Raw genomic sequence first — 26,574 nt, 5'->3', positions numbered from 1 at the left:
ACGCTTGACTGCTGTAGAGGGTTCTCCGTCGGCTTCGGGCTGTTTTTGATAAGGAATTCGGAAATCTTCTTGGTTTTGTAGAATATTATCAGGTTTATGTTTTGGTTAGGAGTAGTGCTTTTTACTCCTTTACTGATTATTTCTTTCATTATTCTTTCCTCTTATATATGTTCACTGTGCATGGTTGATTTGTAATATAATTTTATTGGAGGTATTATGGTTTCTGTTCTAGATTCTGGATTATACCAACGGTCCAAGTGTCTTCTTATAGCAGCGTTTATTTCCGCATTGCTATATCCATTGTTCACCAATACCTGAGTTACTCTTTCAAACTCTCTACTCACGTTGCTCCATTCAGAGCAGTGGGTAAGCGCTCGACGAATATAAGCATTGAGAACACTGGCTTTGTATCTTTGGGGGCACTCACTTCTACCGTTCAGGCATAATCCTATGTTGGTGGGCTTGGTATATACGTTGGTGCTTAAAGAGGTTCCTGTTTTTGTTATTAGTACATCCAAGAATGGCAGACTGTTATTTTCACTATTTTCATGTGTAAATCGGAGTACTGACTCTCTCTCTAGATGTCCTTTTAGGTCAATTAGTTCATCTGAGTCTTTTACTATTACGAATATGTCATCTACATAACGGCAGTATACAGTTGGTTTTGTCTGCTACTGAAGATCCTGTCTTCGATGGTTCCCATATAAAAATTAGCAAATAAAACTCCTAAGGGGGAGCCCATTGCTACTCCGTCTATTTGTAAATACATGTCTCCTTGTGGACTGATGAAAGGGGCTTCCTTTGTACATGCTTCGAGAAGACTTTTCAAGTGTGGCTCAGTTATGTCTAATTTGGGGGTGCTCTCGTCTCTGTATACTCTGTCCAGTATCATTCCTATGGTTGTGTCGACTGGGACGTTGGTAAATAGGGATTCGACGTCCAGGGAAGCGATGATTCCATCGGGCTGGGTAGATTTGATCAATTCTAGGAAATCTGCTGATGATTGTAGACTAAACTTACTTGGAGTGTATGGAGTTAGGAGTTCATTGAGTTTTTTTGCCAGGTGATAAGTTGGAGTTGGTATTTGGCTGATTATAGGGCGTAGTGGGTTACCTGGTTTATGTGTCTCAACATTGCCGTAGGCATATCCTAAGCCATAGTCGCCTTGAAGATAATAATATCCAGATAATATGAAGATAATAATGCCAGAAAATAATAAAAGAATATGCGGTCATATTCAATGAAACATGTTTGAAAGAAAACCTGCTGCCAGTATACACCAATATATATATATATATATATATATATATATATATATATATATATATATATATATATATATATATATATATATATATATATATATATATATATATATATAATTTTTTTTACTGGTAGTGTTGCCAGTGTGAGCAGTCAACCGCCACCAGTCTTCCAACCACTGACACGACGCGAACTCCCGAGTGATCTCATTATAAAAATCTGACCCTTCGCTTTGACTCAAATTTCTGTCATAACATTTTACGCGACAAGTGCTCTCCTTCCCCCCCTTCCCCCTCTATTGCACCTCCAGGCTCTCCTACAGCCACTCTTGTTTATTTCCCAAACTCCCATCCCCCGGGCAGGGGAATGGCGACTCTCTCGTTTAATTCTGAAGGTTCTTCAAACTGAAAACTTCCCCAAGCTCCTAAAACAATGGATTTTACTGCAGTATGTATTACTCCTGGATTTGTTTTGATCCAATCTCTGCAAGATTCTGTGGCGTCTTTTCAGTGTGTTTTATTCTAAAAACTTATTTTCAGAGGAGCATTTGTTTGTTTTACTAATTCTCGACGATTATCGTTTCTCAGTTGATTGTATTGAACTGTCCCGGTGAACGAAGCGAAAGGTGTGTTAGCCTTTGTCAGGTTTATTGACCCTTAAAATTACCTACAAATAATTTAAAGGAATGTATTAATCAACGTTATTGCTTGCACCCTCATGTAAACACCGCTCCTATAAACTCACACACTCACACACACACACACACACACACACACACACACACACACACACACACGAATGATTGGGAAATTTGTAGAGAAGAGGGATGTTTGGATAGATGATCTAATCCAGGGGATTAAAAGTGAAGTCTTTAGTAAGATACAGGACGAGGTTCAAAGACTCAAACAAGAGTTTATGGATTATATTCAAGAGGAAATCACGAAGAGCAGGGTAGAATGGCAAGGAGAAATATCTAGGCTTACTAATGAATTTGGCAGGAATAAGGGAAGCTTGGCAGGGGAAGGGGGAGTAGTAGTAGGTGGAGTAGCGGGTGTGGGAGGGGTGGGGGTCAGTCAGGGAGAGGGCCATCAGCATGACCCTGAACTGAGAAAGAGGACAATCATAATCCATGGATTGCTTGAAGCCAGGGCACCATCGAGGCAGGAAAGGATGGAGATTGAGGATTTGGAGCTACAGGGGATCTTGAGAGACATGAGAGCCCAGATGGCAGGGAATGAGGTGCAAGTTCAACGACGCATTGGACCATACAACTGTAACAGGAAACGACCAGTCCTAGTACAGTTCACTAACGAAGAGGCAGTGGATTACATACTGCATCACAAACACTTACTCAGAGGTAGCAAAAATTACTACAACGTATATATTGACAAATTCATGACGAAGGAGGAACAGATTGCCCACAGAGAAAGCAAACAACAATACAACTCTTCCCATTTGAGCGCAGCTACACACCCCAGTGTTAATCCACCCCATGCTAACCAGCTCACACTTGCTTCTCGGGTCACCCCTTCCCCAAATCAGCCCTCCCTGCCCCTGCTTATCTCCCCAACACATCCCTTGACCCCTCTGACCCCACTGCAGTCAAATTCATCCCACATTCCAAGGACCACCCTCATCACCTCAACGCCCAAAACCCGTCCAGCCCTCATCCCCTCAACCCCCAAAACCCACCCAGCCCTCATCCCCTCAACCCCCAAAACCCACCCAGCCCTCATCCCCTCAACCCCAAGAACCCACCCAGCCCTCATCTCCTCAACACCCAAAGCCTACCCAGCCCTCACCCCTCCTCATCCCCTCTCCTTCCATGTGACCCCCCACCCTTGTGAGAGGGGTGGGAGGTTCCCCCCTCCCCCTCTATCCTTCCCCCTCCCAACCTCTCAACCTCTATCTGACTCCCAACCTTACGCTATCTCCCAACCCCTCTATGCCCTCCCTAATCTTCAGACCCAGTATGCCCTTCCTACTCCAGACCTACCTACCCAGGCCCTACCCCAGACCCTCCTACCTACCTTCCTAGAAGCCCAGCCCCCAGTAGCCCCCCAAGCACCCCTCCTGACCTCTTTCACCCCCCATACACCCCCCGGACCCCCCCAGACACCCCCCGGATCCCCTCGGACATCCCCAGGATCCTCCCCGCCCCCAGTCATCCCCCAGACACCCCCCAGATCCCCCAGATCCCCCCTGCCCCCAGTCACCCCCCAGACACCCCCCAGATCCCCCCAGACCCCCAGAGAAAGGGAGAACTCTGGTACAAGAGTTTCCATGAAGAATCTCAAGGTTTGGTACACCAATGCTGATGGGGTATCTAATAAAGCAGAAGAGATAAAAGAAAGAGTGAGTGAAGCTGATCCTGACATAGTTGCAATTGTGGAAACTAAAATTAATGACATGATCTCAGATGCAATCTTTCCTGAAGGGTACCAGGTGATACGAAAAGAGAGGACACAGAGACAGGGAGGGGGAGTAGCATTCCTAATAGAGCGGAAATGGAAGTTTGAAGACCTGGGAAATCGAGTTACCAATGAGTGCACAAGCTTCATACATGGAACTCTGACAGTAGATGGGAGGAAGATTGTGATCTTGGTAATCTACAATCCCCCACCAAACAGTAGAAGACCCAGGCAGGAGTATGATGACAACAACAAAGCATGTATAGATGAACTTCAGAAGGCAGCAACACTAGCCCACAGAATGAGAGCGAAGCTGCTGATCATGGGGGAACTAAATCATGGAGAGATAAATTGGGAATCAAGGAATCCCCATGGAGGGGACGAAACGTGGGGAGCAAAATTAGTAGATGTTATAGACAGGAATTTCCTGACACAACATGTGAAGGAAGACACAAGGGAAAGAGGAGGAGATGCACCGAGCCTATTAGACCTGACTTTCACCCAGAACGTAGAAGATATCGAGAATTTAGAGCATGAAATACCTCTAGGGGCCAGTGACCATTGTGTCCTAGTCTTTGACTACATGATGAAATTCAAACTTATGACCATGGGACAAGAGATCTGGGAAAGGAGAGCTGACCACAGGAAAGGGGACTATAAGAGGATAAGGGACTATCTGGGTGAAGTGCAGTGGGAGGAAGAAATTAGAGGAAAAACAGTCCAAGATATGATGTACCTAGTCATACAGAAATGCCAGGAGGCCGAAGAGAGATTTATACCAACGGTAAAGGGAAAAAATAAGAAGGAATATAATAACCCATGGTTTAATAGACAGTGTCAGGAAGCAAGAATGGCCAGCAGGCGGGAGTGGAGGAAGTACAGAAGACAAAGAACAGAGGACAACAGGATCAGATACAACAGAGCTAGGAACGATTACATTAACATAAGACGAACATCGGAAAGGGACTATGAGAACGATATTGCAATCAAAGCGAAAAAACAACCTAAGTTACTACACAGTCATATAAGAAGAAAAATGTCGGTGAACGACCAAGTGACAAGACTAAGGAAGACAGAGGGGGCATATACTGAAAGTGACAAGGAAATCTGTGAGGCACTGAATGCCAGTTTCCATGGAGTGTTCACTACAGAGCCTGAGCAGCTCCCATTGTTGGAAGGGGTTACCCTAGATGAAAGACTATCAGATATAGAGGTGACAGCAGAGGAGGTAATGAAACAGTTGACAACTCTAGATGCAACTAAAGCAGTTGGACCAGACAAAGTATCACCGTGGATACTAAAAGAAGCAGCACAGGCCCTCAGCGTGCCTCTGGCAATGATCTTTAATGAGTCACTTATGTCAGGAGTATTGCCCAGTTGCTGCAAGAAGGCAAATGTCGTGCCGATCTTCAAGAAAGGTGATAGGGAGGAGGCACTTAACTATAGACCTGTATCACTGACAAGCATCCCCTGTAAAATACTGGAAAGAATAATTAGGCTACGACTGGTTGCACACCTGGAGAACATTAGGTTTGTGAACAAACATCAACATGGGGTCTGGACAGGGAAATCGTGCCTAACAAACCTTCTGGAATTCTATGATAAAATAACGAGGATAAGACAGGACAGAGATGGTTGGGCAGACTGCATATTTCTGGACTGCCAAAAAGCCTTTGATACAGTACCGCACATGAGACTGCTGTTCAAGCTCGAGAGGCAGGCGGGGGTGGGGGGAAAGGTCCTAGCATGGATAAGGAACTACCTAACAGGAAGGAGCCAAAGAGTTACGGTAAGGGGCGAGAAGTCGGACTGGCGAACAGTAACAAGTGGAGTACCACAAGGATCGGTGCTGGGACCAATTCTATTTCTTGTATATGTTAACGACATGTTTACAGGCGTAGAGTCCTACATGTCGATGTTTGCGGATGACTCAAAGTTGATGAGAAGAGTTGTGACAGATGAGGATTGCAGGATCCTCCAAGAGGACCTGAACAGGTTGCAGAGATGGTCAGAGAAATGGCTACTGGAATTCAACACGAGCAAATGTAAAGTTATGGAAATGGGACTAGGAGATAGGAGACCAAAGGGACAGTACACAATGAAAGGGAACAGCCTACCTGTGACGACGCGTGAAAGAGACCTGGGGGTGGACGTAACACCTAATCTATCTCCTGAGGCACATATAAATAGGATAACGACAGCAGCGTACTCTACACTGGCAAAAGTTAGAACATCATTCAGAAACCTAAGTAAGGAGGCATTTAGGGCGCTTTACACTGCCTACGTAAGGCCAGTCTTAGAGTATGCCGCCTCATCATGGAGTCCCCATCTGAAGAAGCATATAATGAAACTGGAAAAGGTTCAGAGGTTTGCAACAAGACTCTTCCCAGAGCTACGAGGGATGGGGTATGAGGAGCGCCTGAGGGAACTGTGCCTTACGACACTAGAAAGAAGAAGGGAGAGGGGGGACATGATAGGAACGTATAAGATACTCAGAGGGATTGACAGAGTGGACATAGACGAAATGTTCACACGAAATAGTAACAGAACGAGAGGACATGGATGGAAGCTTGAAACTCAGATGAGTCACAGAGATGTTAGGAAGTTTTCTTTTAGCGTGAGAGTAGTGGGAAAATGGAATGCACTTCAGGAACAGGTTGTGGAAGCAAATACTATTCATAATTTTAAAACCAGGTGTGATAGGGAAATGGGACAGGAGTCATTGCTGTAAACAACCGATGCTCGAAAGGCGGGATCCAAGAGTCAATGCTCGATCCTGCAGACACAACTAGGTGAGTACACACACACACACACACACACACACACACACACACACACACACACACACATACACACACACACACACACACACACACACACACACACACACACACACACACAGTCTCTCTCTCTTCATCCCGTGTTATTGCTCCCCAACACAAGCGTGACAGTTGCCTAAGTTACCCTCATCTCGCTCCTCTGTCCCCTTGCTCGCCACGCACGACCTTGCCTGCTCCTGTCCGTGCCTGTCCTCGCCAGTGCTTGAGCGGTGTCCTTCTCTCCTCGTGCAGGGCCAGGAGGGGCGGGCGTTGCTGCTGGGGCTGGCGCTGCTGGTGCTACCATTCCTCCCGGCCACCAACCTCCTCTTCACCGTCGGCTTCGTCATCGCCGAGAGGATACTCTACATCCCCAGGTGGGTTCTGGTGTGTGTGTGTGTGTGTGTGTGTGTGTGTGTGTGTGTGTGTGTGTGTGTGTGTGTGTGTGTGTGTGTGTGTGTGTGTTTTATACCGTTACTCAAGTATTAGGACACCGTCTGTGTGCTCTAGATCCCCCAGATGAATGACTGAAGTGTTGCATCACCGAGACAAGCTGCCAGTGTGAATGTCTAAGACACAAGACGTGTCTTGGCCCCGGGCAGGAGCGGTAGTTGTACCGCCGTCAACACATATCAAAAGGCATTAGCAACAAAACGAGCAGAAATATTCTAGCAAATATATAACAAATCATTAATAACTGAAGTAATTCACCTGAAGACGGGCAGAGAAATGCAGATGAAAAATCAGCAACTGCAGGAGCAGGAGTGATCATAGCAGCAGCAACAGCAGCAAGTTATATGTAAATCAGCAGGAGGAGCAGTTAAAAGTACATTAGCAGCAGCAGCAGCTAAATCACCAAGAAGAGCAGATACAAACAGCAGTAGCAGTTACAGGAGGAGTAACGAGTCTATAATCGCAACAGACACAATTCCCTACATCAGTAAAAGTTGAATAGCAGCAGCACAAGCAACAGTAGCAGTTGCAAAAGCAGTAACAGTTGCATATGACGATGAGTAGGAGCAGGAGGAGGAAGAGGAGGAGGAGGAGCCGTCCAGATGGCAGGGTGTAGGAGGACACGCAGGTCTGTGAGACATGTGCTAGTAATGACCATTTCCATCCGGCTGCCTTGTCCACCTCCGCCAGATGTGCTGCTGCTCTTCCTCTCATCCGGCCCGCACACTCCACCGATATACCTTATATAGTCTTCTCATCCGGCCCGCACACTCCACCGATATACCTTATATAGTCTTCTCATCCGGCCCGCACACTCCACCGATATACCTTATATAGTCTTCTCATCCGGCCCGCACACTCCACCGATATACCTTATATAGTCTTCTCATCCGGCCCGCACACTCCACCGATATACCTTATATAGTCTTCTCATCCGGCCCGCACACTCCACCGATATACCTTATATAGTCTTCTCATCCGGCCCGCACACTCTACCGACATACCTTATATAGTCTCCTCTCTCCCGCCTCGTTTTTACCACCTTTTTTTATCCTCATATATTCTTATTCTTGCTTTCGTTTGGTTTGTTTTCGTCTAGTTCTTTCAAGGTTTAGTTTCTTTGTGTTTCTTATTTTACAACTTCGCTTTCATATTATTATTAGTCCTGAGAAAAGTTAAAGAACTCGACTCAATACCTGACTCAAACACTCGTGTTTGTCCTCGGGAGCCACGCTGAGAAAAACAAATGTCCTCCTTTAATTATTGACTATCAGCCGAGACGCTCCAGAACGCATTCACGGTCTCTTGACAGTTTATCTAAAGTTTTGTAAAGTATTCTTAAGACAGCCAATGCCCTCTACCTTCTCTACTCCCTCCCATTCTCTATACCCTTCTTCATCTCTCTCTCTCTCTCACACACACACACACACACACACACACACACACACACACACACACACACACACACACACACACACACACACACACACATCACATTTAAAATAAGATACGATCTGTATTCTGTCTTATAAATATTCATTTCTAGCTGGATTTGTAAAACCATTTGAAAAATTGACTAAAATCAATTACATTTTCATAAAAATATAACAGTTCTTGAAACAAATACAAGAAAGGGGTTAGAAGTCCGAATGTTGGTGTAGCACAAGACTTTACTAAAGAATAAGCAGACTTCTTTTAAGTGATTCTGCAACAGTGCTGGTGTGATATTGACCCAAAACACACATCCCAAATATGTACAATAAATACACAATGAAGTCACCCCAGGTAACGAGTGCGTCTGAGGGTGACCTTGTACGCTGGAGCGATTCCATTGCCCTACTCCAAAGATTATCTAATTTTCATTGAATTTTATGTAACGAATTATACTTAATCAAATGAACAGCGGATCTGATAATGTATAAAATGTATAAAATACAGGACGCGAATGTAAACAAAGTGCATAATTTGGCCAATTATGCAAGGGCCTCTTATGAGACAAGCTATTAACTGAAATAATGATCTATACAAATTAAAACATAGTACGTCAGTGAACTATCGCGTTTAGTACAGCAATGATGAGCCATCGCACTACGGCTCTCAGGCACTAGTATGACAACTGTAAAGTTATTCTCCCTCACCGCTCCTCATGTATTGAATTAATTCATTTATTGAATATAATAAATTAAAAAAACAGCCAATTAATGCACAACTATATTCTACCCACTTCAAGACTCCGCTCCAATATAGAAGCATCAAGAAATATGGGCCAATAGGCCCTCTGCAATTACTTCCATTCTTACCTTCAATACCCATTGTTTCGTGTTCTATCCTGTGTTGAAAGTTTTGTTCACCTCATCCAAAACTGTTGTAACATATCACCTCACCCAAAATGCGGGTTTAAAATGAAAAATGAAAGCTGTTTAAATCATAGCATAAGTAAGAACTCTGTTTAGTGTTTACAGGTAATAGTTGTGTGTGTGTAAACTAAAAGTCTTTGAAAATGTAATAAGTTATTACGAAACGCGTTCAAGTGTCGCGTCAGACTAGAAATAAAAATGAATTTTGGAGAATTGATTTTTCAATTACCATCGACAGTGAAAAGAAACATAAGAAATATCGAGAAAATTCGTGTTAGAATTATTAATCTGACTTTTCCGGTCATATTTAATAATATATGTCTACAGGAAGTACTGCTACCAATATATATATATATATATATATATATATATATATATATATATATATATATATATATATATATATATATAATATATATATGAATGAATACTGTATAATTAAAGTTTAAAGTTCTCGGAAAAAGTTTTGTCAATTTTGGCAATACATCTTTCATGAGTAATACTGCCAGATAAATGTCATTTAACCGGGAGATAAAGAGAACACAATTCCCGCAGTCTACCAATTTTTTTCGGGTTTATAATAACTGTGCAGAGAAGTTCTCCACCAGACGTGTTCAGTCTTGTGTTCACTGTCTTGTACACCATCTCTTTTCACCCACTTCATAAATTTCATGAAACTGAATAACATTACAAAGCCGGAGGCTAGTACATACTCGTCTCCAATGGTACCTAGAGTATAACAATATTATACCGTCACTCCAAGCGGGATTTCGACCGCAATGCTCCACGCTAGATCAAATACTCTGCCTTGAACATGAAATCCGCACCTCTCTCAGAAGCAGTAAATATTGTCTTGTTGTCTACCTAGACCTCAAAGGAGCTTTTGATAGCATTCCTCATACTTGCCTCCTCGCGAAGCTTGCACGTTTAGGCGTACAGGGAAGATTACTTTTATGGTTACAGTCCTATCTCACAAACAGGACCTCCAAAGTCTTTATACAAGGCGAGTTTTCCGATGGCATCCCAATACAAACAGGTGTCCCACAAGGCTCCATACTAAGCCCAACCCTATTTGCCGCATTCTTAGCAGATTTGCCTAACACCCATCCTGTTCACCTCTCGGCGTACGCCGACGACTTAACACTGTATTATTCAGACAATGCCCTACCTAATACAGTCTCAACAATGCAAACAGCACTTGACCACCTCATAGATTGGACACAACAATGGGGCCTTCAAGTCAGTACTACCAAAACCTGCTATCAGGTTTTCACTAAAAAAAAACTACTTCATCTACCCACCCTCACAATACACAACACTCCCATCCAACACGTACGAGAACATAAATATCTTGGCATGCACTTAGACTCCCCCTTACTTACCTGGAAAGCACACATTCAACACCTTAAACAGACGACACAACCCCGACTCACCATACTGAAAGCCCTCACTGGCACCACCTGGGGAGCACACCATAAAATCTTGCTCCGTTTCTATACAACCTACATTCGCAGCCAACTAGACTATTGTTGCCAAGCATATGCGTCGGCGGCGCCCACTAACCTACAGAGCCTCGAGGTCATACAAAATAATGCCATGCGACTTATATGTGGCGCAATGCGTTCAACTCCAATCCTCGGACTTTACGGGGAAACAGGCCTCACAAGCCTAGCCACCAGACGAGACATTATGTGTGCCAACTATCTGTCACTCTGTGCCACTGCTCACCAGACACACCCATACAGATCAAAAATTAACCCAACAGTTAACCCACATAACCCCCGCTCCCCAACCATTCACTCGCAACCTTTCCTCACACGGGCTACAAATAACCTCAATATAGACCTCTCCCTACTCCAAAACTGTGAAACCCAACCTCCTGTTCCCCACATTCCACCTTGGCTTTATACAACTCCTAATACAGCAATACAACTCGAAGACAACACTCCAAAATCTGCACCAAACTCAGCCATAGCCTCAGTCTTTGTCTCAACAATGAAAAATTGCTACCCAAACACCACAGAGATTTACACAGATGGGTCTCGCATCTTCATGAACAACGTACCCTCGGTCACTTGCGCTGTATGGATACCGGAATACCATCTCAAGCAGGGATGGCGGTTACCAAACCAACTATCTATTTTCACAGCGGAATTATATGCCTTGTATCAAGCTCTCCAAATCATCACAACATTACCAGTTGGGATATATACAATCTGTAGTGACTCCAAGAGCGCGATTCAAGCAATTACGTACTCTTCGAAAACATGCAAGGAGATTGTCTACCCATGCCTTCAACTTCTTCACAAACATCAATTGAACGGGTATGACACCTCTATCCAATGGGTCCCAGCACATTATGGTATTCTCCGTAATGAACTTGTAGACCAACTAGCCAAAGCGATGCACAACACGCCTCACCTCACCCGTCATCCAATTCCCCATGTTGCACGTAAAGGAGCCTTCAAAGATACCATCTCCCAGGATTTTGCAACAAACTGGAAAACGTTATGCTCACCTTTGCACTATGGGTCCATTAAAAAGAAATGGGAAACTTGGAAACATGTCCGATATAAAAGCAGAGAAATTGATGTAACGATGACCAGATTAAGGCTGGGACACACCAAACTAGCAGCACACAGCTCTAAGTACAGGACAGACATCAACGAACTCTGTACTCACTGTCAGGTGCCTGAAACAGTCGAACACTATCTCCTGCACTGCTTCCGACATTATAGTGCCAGAGTAAATTTCAAACAAGTCTTTATCGCACTTAAAATACCCTTCACCATCGAGCATATATTAGGAAGCGGTGACCACTCGTCACAAGAAAAATACCAAATAGTCAAAGCACTGGCTAAATATCTGCAGTCGACCAACAAATTGGGTCACATCTGACCCGCGCCACATTTATACCTGGCGCCACCAACAGCTAAACACAGAAAACAACTGCCTCGTCGCAGCACCAAGGATCAGCTGACGCCATAAACACAACACACCGTCCTACAGTGCGGCAAGTCTCCCTACAACACACACCTCTGTTTTAATCACCGTTCCTCTATCTACAGCACAACGCAACAAGCACCTTGGTAGCTCCGATCATCTTCAACATAAACGCGTCCACCAACGTCAGTACTGGTGCAGTCATCGGGAGGACAAACCCGTCATGTAAACTGCACCTACTATCAACAAGAAGAAGAAAGCCGGATAAGTTTAGGAGCGCCGGCTCCTGCCTGCTCACTACTGACCTTTTTTAGAGCTTTACTACTTAAAGTTCATGACCCTTGTGACCTTTGATGACTTTGGGGAGATACAAGAGCTGCCTGAACTACTTTCATCCCTCCACACGCTTACAACCGACTCCGTGGTGGTATTTGTGGCAGTAAATATATCCTTAAAAGTAAAGACGTGGCACTAGCTTGCTTTGATTTGGCACTTGAGCGCTAGTGTAACACTAGAGCGTGAGTGTGGCACTAGAGCGCGAGTGAAGCACCAGAGCGCGAGTGTGGCACTAGAGCGCGAGTGTAGCACTAGAAGTCGCGGATGTGCTCTCTAGAGTGCGAGGGCTTAACGCATAATAGAGCATTTAAACACAACGATTTGAAAAAAAACCATGTCGCAAAGAACACAGAGCGTCAAAGAACATAGGGCGTCAAAGAACACAGAGCGTCAAAGAACACAGAGCGTCAAAGAACAGAGCGTCAAAGAACACAGAGCGTCAAGGAACACAGAGCGTCAAAGAACACAGAGCGTCAAAGAACACAGAGCGTCAAAGAACATAGGGCGTCAAAGAACATAGAGCGTCAAAGAACACAGAGCGTCAAAGAACATAGGGCGTCAAAGAACACAGAGCGTCAAAGAACAAAGAGCGTCAAAGAACATAGGGCGTCAAAGAACATAGGGCGTCAAAGAACATAGGGCGTCAAAGAACACAAAGCGTCAAAGAACACAGAGCGTCAAAGAACATAGGGCGTCAAAGAACATAGAGCGTCAAAGAACACAGTGCGTCAAAGAACATAGGGCGTCAAAGAACATAGGGCGTCAAAGAACACAGTGCGTCAAAGAACATAGCGCGTCAAAGAACATAGGGCGTCAAAGAACACAGAGCGTCAAAGAACATAGGGCGTCAAAGAACACAGAGCGTCAAAGAACATAGGGCGTCAATGAACACAGAGCGTCAAAGAACATAGGGCGTCAAAGAACACAGAGCGTCAAAGAACATAGGGCGTCAAAGAACACAGAGCGTCAAAGAACATAGGGCGTCAAAGAACACAGAGCGTCAAAGAACACAGGGCGTCAAAGAACATAGGGCGTCAAAGAACACAGTGCGTCAAAGAACACAGAGCGCCAAAGAACATAGGGCGTCAAAGAACACAGAGCGTCAAAGAACATAGGGCGTCAAAGAACACAGAGCGTCAAAGAACACAGTGCGTCAAAGAACACAGTGCGTCAAAGAACATAGGGCGTCAAGGAACACAGAGCGTCAAAGAACATAGGGCGTCAAAGAACACAGAGCGTCAAAGAACACAGGGCGTCAAAGAACATAGTGCGTCAAAGAACACAGAGCGTCAAAGAACATAGGGCGTCAAAGAACACAGAGCGTCAAAGAACACAGGGCGTCAAAGAACACAGGGCGTCAAAGAACATAGGGCGTCAAAGAACACAGAGCGCCAAAGAACATAGGGCGTCAAAGAACACAGAGCGTCAAAGAACATAGGGCGTCAAAGAACAAAGAGCGTCAAAGAACACAGAGCGTCAAAGAACACAGTGCGTCAAAGAACATAGGGCGTCAAAGAACACAGAGCGTCAAAGAACATAGGGCGTCAAAGAACACAGAGCGTCAAAGAACACAGGGCGTCAAAGAACACAGTGCGTCAAAGAACATAGGGCGTCAAAGAACATAGGGCGTCAAAGAACACAGGGCGTCAAAGAACATAGGGCGTCAAAGAACACAAAACGTCAAAGAACATAGGGCGTCAAAGAACACAGAGCGTCAAAGAACATAGGGCGTCAAAGAACATAGGGCGTCAAAGAACATAGGGCGTCAAAGAACACAGAGCGTCAAAGAACATAGGGCGTCAAAGAATACAGAGCGTCAAAGAACACAGGGCGTCAAAGAACACAGTGCGTCAAAGAACACAGAACGTCAAAGAACACAGAGCGTCAAAGAATATAGAGCGTCAAAGAACACAGAGCGTCAAAGAACACAGTGCGTCAAAGAACACAGAGCGTCAAAGGACACAGAGCGTCAAAGAACATAGAGCGTCAAAGAACACAGAGCGTCAAAGAACACAGAGCGTCAAAGAACACAGTGCGTCAAAGAACATAGGGCGTCAAAGAACACAGAGCGTCAAAGAACATAGGGCGTCAAAGAACACAGAGCGTCAAAGAACACAGGGCGTCAAAGAACACAGTGCGTCAAAGAACACAGAGCGTCAAAGAACATAGCGCGTCAAAGAACACAGAGCGTCAAAGAACACAGGGCGTCAAAGAACACAGTTCGTCAAAGAACACAGAGCGTCAAAGAACACAGAGCGTCAAAGAACATAGGGCGTCAAAGAACATAGGGCGTCAAAGAGCACAGTGCGTCAAAGAACACAGAGCGTCAAAGAACACAGAGCGCCAAAGAACACAGAGCGTCAAAGAACACAGGGCGTCAAAGAACACAGTGCGTCAAAGAACACAGAGCGTCAAAGAACACAGAGCGCCAAAGAACATAGAGCGTCAAAGAACACAGAGCGTCAAAGAACACAGAGCGTCAAAGAACACAGAGCGTCAAAGAACACAGAGCGTCAAAGAACACAGAGCGCCAAAGAACATAGGGCGTCAAAGAACACAGAGCGTCAAAGAACACAGAGCGTCAAAGAACACAGAGCGTCAAAGAACACAGAGCGTCAAAGAACACAGAGCGCCAAAGAACATAGGGCGTCAAAGAACACAGACCGTCAAAGAACATAGGGCGTCAAAGAACACAGAGCGTCAAAGAACACAGAGCGTCAAAGAACATAGGGCGTCAAAGAACACATAGCGTCAAAGAACACAGGGCGTCAAAGAACATAGTGCGTCAAAGAACACAGAGCGTCAAAGAACACAGAGCGTCAAAGAACACAGAGCGTCAAAGAACACAGAGCGTCAAAGAACATAGGGCGTCAAAGAACACAGAGCGTCAAAGAACACAGGGCGTCAAAGAACACAGAGCGTCAAAGAACACAGGGCGTCAAAGAACACAGTGCGTCAAAGAACACAGGGCGTCAAAGAACACAGAGCGTCAAAGAACACAGGGCGTCAAAGAACACAGTGCGTCAAAGAACACAGAGCGACAAAGAACACAGAGCGTCAAAGAACACAGAGCGTCAAAGAACACAGAGCGTCAAAGAACATAGAGCGACAAAGAACACAGAGCGTCAAAGAACACAGGGCGTCAAAGAACACAGAGCGACAAAGAACACAGAGCGTCAAAGAACACAGAGCGTCAAAGAACACAGGGCGTCAAAGAACACAGAGCGACAAAGAACACAGAGCGTCAAAGAACACAGCGTCAAAGAACATAGGGCGTCAAAGAACACAGAGCGACAAAGAACACAGAGCGTCAAAGAACACAGAGCGTCAAAGAACACAGGGCGTCAAAGAACACAGAGCGACAAAGAACACAGAGCGTCAAAGAACACAGAGCGTCAAAGAACACAGAGCGACAAAGAACACAGAGCGTCAAAGAACACAGGGCATCAAAGAACACAGAGCGACAAAGAACACAGAGCATCAAAGAACACAGCGTCAAAGAACACAGAGCGTCAAAGAACACAGGGCGTCAAAGAACACAGAGCGACAAAGAACACAGAGCGTCAAAGAACACAGCGTCAAAGAACACAGGGCGTCAAAGAACACAGGGCGTCAAAGAACACAGAGCGACAAAGAACACAGAGCGTCAAAGAACACAGCGACAAAGAACACAGAGCGTCAAAGAACACAGGGCGTCAAAGAACACAGAGCGACAAAGAACACAGAGCGTCAAAGAACACAGAGCGTCAAAGAACACAGCGTCAAAGAACACAGAGCGTCAAAGAACACAGAGCGTCAAAGAACACAGCGTCAAAGAACACAGCGTCAATGACCGGACCGTTTAAGAACATAGACGCTTAACCACTCGAATGAATCTCCTGCTGAAGTCTTGGGAAGTTTTAAAGTTCAAGTCAGTGACATCTCATGATTAATTGAACCCGAATGAATCGACGTTTAATACGATAACATTTATAGATCCCTAATGTTGAACACCTAACATTTACAACTATAAATAAATATAAATTATTATTAGAGTTAAATATATATAAAAATCCCAAACTTTTAGGACCCCTAACACCCAGCCCTCAAGTGCTTATAACGTTTAGGACCCTAACACCCAGCCCTCAAGTGCTTATAACGTTTAGGACCCCTAACACCCAGCCCTCAAGCGCTTATAACGTTTAGGACCCCTAACACCCAGCCCTCAAGCGCTTATAACGTTTAGGACCCTAACACCCAGCCCTCAAGTGCTTATAACGTTTAGGACCCCTAACACCCAGCCCTCAAGTGCTTATAACGTTTAGGACCCCTAAAACCCAGCCCTCAAGTGCTTATAACGTTTAGGACCCCTAACACCCAGCCCTCAAGCGCTTATAACGTTTAGGACCCCTAACACCCAGCCCTCAAGCGCTTATAACGTTTAGGACCCTAACACCCAGCCCTCAAGTGCTTATAACGTTTAGGACCCCTAACACCCAGCCCTCAAGTGCTTATAACGTTTAGGACCCCTAACACCCAGCCCTCAAGTGCTTATAACGTTTAGGACCCCTAACACCCAGCCCTCAAGTGCTTATAGCGTTTAGGACCCCTAACACCCAGCCCTCAAGTGCTTATAACGTTTAGGACCCTAACACCCAGCCCTCAAGTGCTTATAACGTTTAGGACCCCTAACACCCAGCCCTCAAGCGCTTATAACGTTTAGGACCCCTAACACCCAGCCCTCAAGCGCTTATAACGTTTAGGACCCCTAACACCCAGCCCTCAAGCGCTTATAACGATTAAAAGTTTAAGATTAAGAACTTAGGTTTAAGAGCCTAACGCTTAAAGAACATTACCCTCAAGATCCCAGACGCCCCAGGCAATAGTTTAGTCAACTTACGACCAAGTTACGCTAATCTATGACACAGGATAAAGCCAGACCAAACCCAGCAGCGTCGCGGCCACAAGCGTCTCCTGAGGGAAAATAAGCGTCTTTGGTCAAAACCTCTTATGATAGAAAACGCCGGGGTGGAGGGGATGAATGGGGCTACTCTAAGGATAGGAGAGAAAGGGCGATTAGTACTTAACATCGTCTCAGGCAAGTCCTTATTCTGAATATGGATCGTATGGTGGCCTCAAATATATCATTGAGTGCTATATATATATATATATATATATATATATATATATATATATATATATATATATATATATATATATATATATATATATATATATATATATATATATATGTATATATATATATATATATATATATATATATATATATATATATAATATATATATATATATATATATATATATATATATATATATATATATATGTATATATTCATAAAGTATTTGTTAAATGGACCATGACAGTAGTAGTGGGCATCCATCAGTCTCACGAGACTATGGAGTTGCGCTCTGGTTGTCGGTCTGGAGTAACCTAGCTCTCCAGGGCGCAAAGCCAGGGTAGGTTGATACGGAGAAGCTGTTACCCATGCAGCAGGTCCCCCTCTCTACGGCGCCGAAAGTCTCCAATGGAAATGCAAACGCCAATACGATTGGTTCACAGTAAAAACAACACAAAATCGGCTAATATTTGTTTACCCGGCCTATGGACCGTCACAGTAAAATAAGACAACAAAACCCAACCTTCTAATATTCGTTCACCGTCACACCGTCACTATGGACCGTCACACCGTCACTATGGACCGTCACACCGTCACTATGGACCGTCACACCGTCACTATGGACCGTCACACCGTCACTATGGACCGTCATAGTAAAACAACAATGTAATAACAAATCTTATTTAAACTTTTAAATTGAAATTTAGGCTCATAACATTCCCACTTTCAGAGGAATCATGTTAGAGTTACATTTTGCTCCCGAAATTGACGACCTGAAAAGTTCTGAATGACTAAACTTAGTCCCATCTGGAACGTAAAGTTCGAAGGTAGCTAGGCAGATTTTTCAAGATTTTGTGAATGTGTTACAGTAAAGAAATCCCAGTAAAGAAAGCCAGCCAGTAAAGAGATCCCAGTATAGAAGTCCAGCCAGTAATCACTAGAGTTGGAGTCCTGAGTCCGAGACTCAAGATCTTCACCCATTTAAAGTCAAAGTATTTTTTATTAACATATTCAGGTAAATTTATGCAGCTCCCCTAAACTATATGAAGGGTTACATAGTGTCAAGAACTAGCTATGTGCTGCTAAAAATCCCCATTTCACAGAATATTTAGTCGTACAGGGTCATGTGATCAGTAGCTTCCTCTGGCGAATTTTGGGTGCGTTATGAGGATATCCTCAAGCACACGAGAGGTAATAAAGCCCCAGGTACCGTGTACCGGCAGGTCTGAAGACTCCAGTGAAAGTATTAGTCAAATTAGGTACCGAACACTAGTTGCTTTCTCGTCTTGTTCATTTTGCTCAAGCCTGCGGCCATGAGGTTAGAAATAGTAATATAATATGATAATGACAAGAGTGGCATTGATGATGCTGACATTGATGACAATGGTGGTGATGACAATGGTGGTGATGACAGTGGTGGTGATAGTGGTGGTGAAGACAGTGAGGTTGATGACAGTCGTGGTGATGACAATGGTGGTGATGACAATGGTGGTGATGACAATAATGGTGATGACAGTGAGGTTGATGATAAGTCTGATAACAATAACTTTGGCGAGGCAAAAATAGTATAATGTGCTCTTTAATATGACAATTTATTGTTTATTTTTTTGTTTATTTTTGCTTTCTTGAAGATTCGGTGAGATGTGGGCCTTGTAGCGCTGTCGGGTCGCAGGCGAAAGGGTCTGGGTTCCGTTCTTACGCCAGAACGGAAGTCTTTGGGCACCGTTTCATTTCGCCTCATATCTCTGTTCACCTAGCAGTAAACAGCAACCCGGGAGTCAGAATACTATTGTGGCTAGCATCCTGGGAGAGTCAGTGATTGGTCTAGGGGTAACGTATGTTAGTGTAATATACGCTTATTGTCCCCCTTAGCCAAGGGAACTTTGCAAAGTTTAGGGGGAAATGGAACTTGACTAAATTGGCATAGGAAAGGAGGTTGGCTAAGTTAGCGTGGGAAAGGGCTTGGCTAAATGGCGGAGGAAAAGAGTTTGGCTAAGTTAGCGGGGATAATCAATGAGGACGCAGGGTGGGGGGGGGGATGGGGAAGTAGCCAAGTTGGCGGAAATGTAAATGATTACAATGATTTGGGTGAGAGTAACCCAATCGGAGGGAGTTGAACATTACGAGGGCATTAGTTGGGCGATGTTGTAAATCAATCCCGAGACGCGGGGCTGTAAATGAATTTAACAAATAGGTAAATCGTCGGGAAATGTAAATCACTGGACGGGAGGCGAGGAAGCAGCTGACGTGTATTGTAAATGACACTGGGGAACGGAGCTAACTAAACTCGGGGCTGTATATGACAGGTTAATTCGAAAGGAGAATTGTTAGTTACCGAGAGCGTAAATAGTCGAGGTGGTTGTAAATAAGTTTGTGGTGGGGAGTCGGGCAGTAAACAAGACCAGAGATTCTCTGTGTGAGGCAAGTGAGGGGACAAGTGAGAGTAGAAGGCTGATAAATCTTAAAATTACAGAACCATATGTACTGGTTTAATATTATTTGTCAGACTGTAATTCATATAAAGTAATTGATGAGTAAAGAAGTGAAAACCGCGACCCACATACCGCGAAGTCTCAGTGCACACGCCCCGCGGGGTCCCAGTGTACACGCCCCGTGGGGTCCCAGTGTACACGCCCCGCGAGGTCCCAGTGTACACGCCCCGCGAGGTCCCAGTGTACACGCCCCGCGAAGTCCCAGTGTACACGCCCCGCGAGGTCCCAGTGTACACGCCCCGCGAGGTCCCAGTGTACACGCCCCGCGAAGTCCCAGTGTACACGCCCCGCGAGGTCCCAGTGTACACGCCCCGCGAAGTCCCAGTGTACACGCCCCGCGAGGTCCCAGTGTACACGCCCCGCGAGGTCCCAGTGTACACGCCCCGCGGGGTCCCAGTGTACACGCCCCGCGAGGTCCCAGTGTACACGCCCCGCGGGGTCCCAGTGTACACGCCCCGCGAGGTCCCAGTGTACACGCCCCGCGAGGTCCCAGTGTACACGCCCCGCGGGGTCCCAGTGTACACGCCCCGCGGGGTCCCAGTGTACACGCCCCGCAGGGTCCCAGTGTACACGCCCCGCGGGGTCCCAGTGTACACGCCCCGCGGGGTCCCAGTGTACACGCCCCGCGAGGTCCCAGTGTACACGCCCCGCGGGGTCCCAGTGTACACGCCCCGCGAGGTCCCAGTGTACACGCCCCGCGAGGTCCCAGTGTACACGTTCCGCGAGGTCCCAGTGTACACGCCCCGCGGGGTCCCAGTGTACACGCCCCGCGAGGTCCCAGTGTACACGCCCCGCGGGGTCCCAGTGTACACGCCCCGCGGGGTCCCAGTGTACACGCCCCGCGGGGTCCCAGTGTACACGCCCCGCGAGGTCCCAGTGTACACGCCCCGCGAGGTCCCAGTGTACACCCTCTCCCCACACTCGCCAGCGACTAACCCCCTCCCATTCGCCAACGACCCCCACACGAACTTCTCCCACCTTTCCCCTCTCGCCAATAACAACTTGAACACGTACCCTCGCTCCCCGAGTAATTAATTTGCGTCCTTGTTTCTCCAGCCTGGGCTACGCGATGCTGGTGGGCGTGGCCCTCTCGCGGGCGGGACGGCTGAGGGCGCCCTGCCTCCTGCTGCTCCTCGTCGCCGCCTCCTGCAGGACGCTACAGAGGAACCGGGACTGGGAATCCAGGGAGACGCTCTTCTTGTAAGTCTTGCTAGTGATTGGGAAGGATTTAGGATTATTCCTGAAGAGATTGTGGCAAGTTAGGTGGGAAGCCCAAGCATCCCATCTAATCTATCGAGGCCCATGCATCGAAAACGTTTATATCACGATGGTTTTATTGTTACTAACACGTCACATTTTCCACGGAGTGGTGGATGCCGTACAAAAATCAACTCATTGGGAAGACAAGATGTGTAATAAGGATGTGTAATAGCAAGTTTTAATAGCAGTAATATCACTAGTTATTACCAATTAACGCTAGTTACGCAGTATTCAGGATCATCCCTCACACCAACTCACCTAGTTGTGCTTGAGGGGGTTGAGCTCTGGCTCTTTGGTCCCGCCTCTCAACTGTCAATCAATTGATGTACAGATTCTTGAGCCTACTGGGCTCTTTCATATCCACATCTCAAAATGTGTATGGAGTCTGCCTCCAACATTTATTAACTATTCTGACGCTAAAAAAAGTTCTTTCTAATGTCTCTATGGAATATTTGGGTACTGTAAGCATATACGTCCATTTTGAAATATATACGTCCGCATATATCCTTGATCGTCGGCCGTCTTAAACGGGTGAATATATCATAGAGGTATGAATGAATATATGGTATATGGTATGGTATTTATGAATATATCATAGACTGGACAGAGCTATCTGTGGCAAGACATGTTCTTGAATACACTCTTGAGAGACGGCAAGAGCGGTGACAGACAAGCTAACTATTGTGGGATGCATGTGGTTTGTAATGATGACACTAACGACCTGCTTGGCTACAACTCTGACTGTGAATGGTTGACTTGTTAACGACTGACAGTAGTTAACTACTATTGTTTTGTTAGTAGTGACTGTCTATGGTGTGGATACCTGATAATAAGAGAAGATCCTGGTTAACTATACAATCAGAACTGACCTTCTGAGCTCACCATCAGAGCTCAACAATCACTGCACAGAGCCTATAGTCTCTTGAATTTAAGTTGGAGACTTAGAAATGGATTCCAAAGTCATGATTTCACTGATTACACATTTACTATAACCTTTCTATACACAATCATATATTTTTATATCAATTTTATATAATTAGATTTCGATCTTATTTGTTATTTAAATAATTACTGTAATGTATAATAATATGTATTTTCATATAGCTGGCTTGCCTCTCCCTCTCTCTAACTTCTCTTCCCCTATAGCCTCCCTGTTCTGTTCTGTTCTTTTCTCCCGCTTCCCTCTCTCTCTCTCTCTCTCTCTCTCTCTCTCTCTCTCTCTCTCTCTCGTGTCTGTACAGTACTTGATTCTCACTTCATAATCACAATGTTCTCACCTGGTCCTGGTCTTCCCATATGGTTGTAATGCGTGTGTCACTCTCTGACGGCTCAGGGCGGGCCTGAGGACGCTGCCCCACAACGCCAAGATGCACTACAACTTCGCCAACCTGCAGAAGGACCTGGGTAACGCCGACCTCGCCAAGCTCCACTACATATACGCCATCAGGTGAGTCTTCGCCTCGACTGGCTACATATATACCTTGACAAATGCGCTAATATACTCAAAGATATCTTAATGCTGCGGATACTGTGTGTCACACCCAAGACTGGATGCAGTCTTAGCACATTGACTGAGATAAAGGTTCTTCAAGTGGCCCCTCACCACTCATCATGTCTACCACACAAATCAATATAACGAGAGGACACTGGAACGTCTGAGGTGAATCACCAATCACATCAACAGTTTAGCAACGTCGTGCAACAGGCGGCCACATACGATATCCACCCACAATTTGCGTTTGTGTGTGTGTGTGTGTGTGTTTAGTTCACTTATTATGCACCCCATACGCATCCTGTGAGCAGTAGTAGAAAAGGTTATAGAGACATAATGGGCTCAGGAACTGAGCCCCCAAATTCATGTAAATATTTACATATTTAAAGTACAAATCAACCGTCTCTTATAACACAACCAGGCGGCCACAACGGCCTATTTCAGAACTAATAAAAACAATGTTTCTTAAATATAAGTTATATATTATATACACGTTTTGTGCATAGTTAACCCTGGGGTTCATTAAGGGAGGTGTTTGCCTGCTGAACGTGGTCGTATATATATGACATTTAAACCAACTGGAACGAGATGTGCAAGAAATAATACGAAGGAAAGTGACTCTGATGGGGTGGGAGTCCTATCTCCCTAGTGTCTACCCCATCCTTGTACTCGTCTCCCAGATACACCTGTCCCACACCACACCTGCCCCACACCACACCTGCCTCACACCAGCTACACCTGCCCCACACCAGCTACACCTGCCCCACACCAGCTACACCTGCCCCACACCAGCTACACCTGCCCCACACCAGCTACACCTGCCCAACACCAGCTACACCTGCCCCACACCAGCTACACCTGCCCCACACCAGCTACACCTGCCCCACACCAGCTACACCTGCCCCACACCAGCTACACCTGCCCCACACCAGCTCCACCTGCTCCAAACCAGCTACACCTGCCCCACACCAGCTACACCTGCCCCACACCAGATACACCTGATCCACACCAGGTACACCTGCCCCACACCAGCTACACCTGCCCCACACCAACTACACCTGCCCCACACCAGCTACACCTGCCCCACACCAGCTACACCTGCTCCAAACCAGGTACACCTGCCCCGCATCAGCTACACCTGCCCTAAACTCAGTCTATATACACCGAGAAATAGGGGTACACCTCTCAGTGTTATAACATCCTGATCTAATCTGTGGCTTAATAGACCAGGACAAAAATACATTCACTTGAACAGCAGACCCCAGGATCTCGGGCGCCAAGATCTGGACATATCCCCCTCTATCTACTTCTACAGGACTCTGTAGACCTTCCTATCTATCCAGTAAGTTTCCCGACCCCCCCCCCTATCCTCCTACCCCTCACCCCCCCCCTGTGAGCCCATCGAGCTAACCAGCGTTCTGGACCTCCCACTTTGCTGCTGTGATTCTCTTCAGTGATGGTGCCCACTTCCCTCCAATGGAGCAGTTTGCCCGCTTCGTCTCCTCTGGCCGGACCCTCGCTCCCCAACACACTTAAGTGAACATTTACACCGGGATGCACACTCCCCCCCCCCCCCCCACACCCCACTATATTATATGTCGCTGGTGCATTCTAATATAACTTATATCATGTGGAATACGAAAGTCTTCTGTACCTCATAGGAACCCTTTACACGTTATTTTTTCCTACCACAGACGTGGCCACACAGTTAAAATGCTAACTAGCATACACAACGTTTAACGGGAGTCCCTCACATTCTCACCTGTAACAGAACACACTTGATTGACAGTTGAGAGGCGGGACCAAAGAGCCAGAGGTCAACCCCCGCAAGCACAAATAGGTGAGTACACTTCTCCCTTCTACACCCACAGCCTGGGTCAGGGAGAGCGTTTATGTGTTAGTTCAGTGGCGGCCTTATTACCCCTAAACTATCCTACGTTTTTCATACTAATGTTCACAAATACAATACTAATACAACCGGCGGTGTACGGGATAGTCCGTCTCTCCCCCCCCCTTCCAATCCCCCTTATCCCCCGTCCCATCCCCAATCTTTATTCTGAACCCTTCCAAAGGATCTATAGCGGTAATGACTTGGCGCTTTCTCTTGATAGTTTCCTTACCTTCTTCCCCCACACCTCCATTCCACTCCTCTCCCCACATCACCCCTCTTCCCTTCCCCTCTTCCCTTCCCCTCTCTTCCCTTCCCCTCTTCCCTTCCCCTCTTCCATCCCCTCTTCCCTTCCCCTCCTCCCTTTCCCTCTTCCCTTCCCCTCTTCCCTTCCCCCTCTTCCCTTCCCCTCCTCCCTTCCCCTCTTCCCTTCCCCTCTTCCCTTCCACTCTTCCCTTCCCCTCTTCCCTTCCCCTCTTCCCTTCCACTCTTCCCTTCCCCTCTTCCCTTCCCCTCCTCCCTTCCCCCTCTTCCCTTCCCCTCCTCCCTTCCCCTCTTCCCTTCCCCTCCTCCCTTTCCCCTCTTCCCTTCCGTTCCGCCGCAATTGTGATCTACCAAATACTCCTGAGTGTAAACAGAGTGGACAAGGCTACCAGAGTGTATGTACTGGGAGGCCCCAGAGTGTGTACTGGGAGGCCTCAGAGTGTGTGTACTGGGAGGGCCCAGCGTGTGTGTACTGGCAGGACCCAGAGTGTGTGTACCGGGAGGCCCCTGAGTGTGTGTACTGGGAAGACCCAGAGTGTGTGTACTGGGAGGCCCCAGAGTGTGTGTACTGGGAGGACCCAGAGTGTGTGTACTGCGAGGACCCCAGAGTGTGTGTACTGGGAGGCCTCAGAGTGTGTGTACTGGGAGGGCCCAGCGTGTGTGTACTGGCAGGACCCAGAGTGTGTGTACCGGGAGGCCCCTGAGTGTGTGTATTGGGAAGCCCCAGAGTGTGTGTACTGGGAGGCCCCAGAGTGTGTGTACTGGGAGGCCCCAGAGTGTGTGTACTGGGAGACCCCAGAGTGTGTGTACTGGGAGGACCACAGAGTGTGTGTACTGGGAGGCCCCAGAGTGTGTGTACGGGGAGGCCCAAGAGTTTGCGTACTGGGAGGACCCCAGAGTGTGTGTACTGGGAGGACCCAGAATGTGTGTACTGGGAGGCCCCAGAGTGTGTGTACTGAGAGGACACAGAGTGTGTGTACTGGGAGGCCCCAGAGTGTGTGTACTGGGAGGACCCCAGAGTGTGTGTGTACTGGGAGGCCCCAGAGTGTGTGTACTGGGAGGCCCAAGAGTGTGAGTACTGGGAGGGCCCCAGAGTATGCGTACTGGGAGGACCCCAGAACGTGTGTACTGGGAGGCTCCAGAGTGTGTGTACTGGGAGGCCCCAGAGTGTGTGTACTGGGAGGACCCCAGAGTGTGTATACTGGGAGGCCCCAGAGTGTATGTACTGGGAGGGCCCCAGAGTGTGTGTACTGGGAGGACCCCAGAGTATGTGTACTGAGAGGCCCAAGAGTGTGTGTACTGGGAGGCCCCAGAGTGTGTGTACTGGGAGGACTCAGAGTGTGTGTACTGGGAGGACCCCAGAGTGTGTGTACTGGGAGGACCCCAGAGTGTGTGTACTGGGAGGCCCCAAAGTGTGTCTACTGTGTCGGAAAATCCGACACCATTTAATAATATCATACTGGCAGATAATATTGCTGTGTT

The 26,574-nt window shown here is 46.5% G+C and overlaps 1 protein-coding gene across 1 annotated transcript in view; it reads left to right on the top strand.

Annotated features, from left to right (window-relative positions):
• The window catches only part of LOC138349878 (protein O-mannosyl-transferase TMTC1-like), a 142,637-nt gene that overhangs the window by 80,680 nt on the left and 35,383 nt on the right, over nucleotides 1-26,574 (top strand). The window contains exons 7-9 of the mRNA XM_069336886.1: nucleotides 6,746-6,867; nucleotides 21,245-21,388; nucleotides 22,782-22,895. Coding sequence (XP_069192987.1) covers nucleotides 6,746-6,867; nucleotides 21,245-21,388; nucleotides 22,782-22,895 — 380 coding nt within the window. The remainder of the gene's footprint in view (nucleotides 1-6,745; nucleotides 6,868-21,244; nucleotides 21,389-22,781; nucleotides 22,896-26,574) is intronic.

The sequence above is a fragment of the Procambarus clarkii genome, chromosome 4, assembly GCF_040958095.1.
Source record: "Procambarus clarkii isolate CNS0578487 chromosome 4, FALCON_Pclarkii_2.0, whole genome shotgun sequence".
In the NCBI taxonomy this organism is placed as follows: domain Eukaryota; kingdom Metazoa; phylum Arthropoda; class Malacostraca; order Decapoda; family Cambaridae; genus Procambarus; species Procambarus clarkii.
The sequence above is the reverse complement of the archived record's forward strand: the minus strand, read 5'-3'. Positions and strand labels throughout refer to the sequence as shown.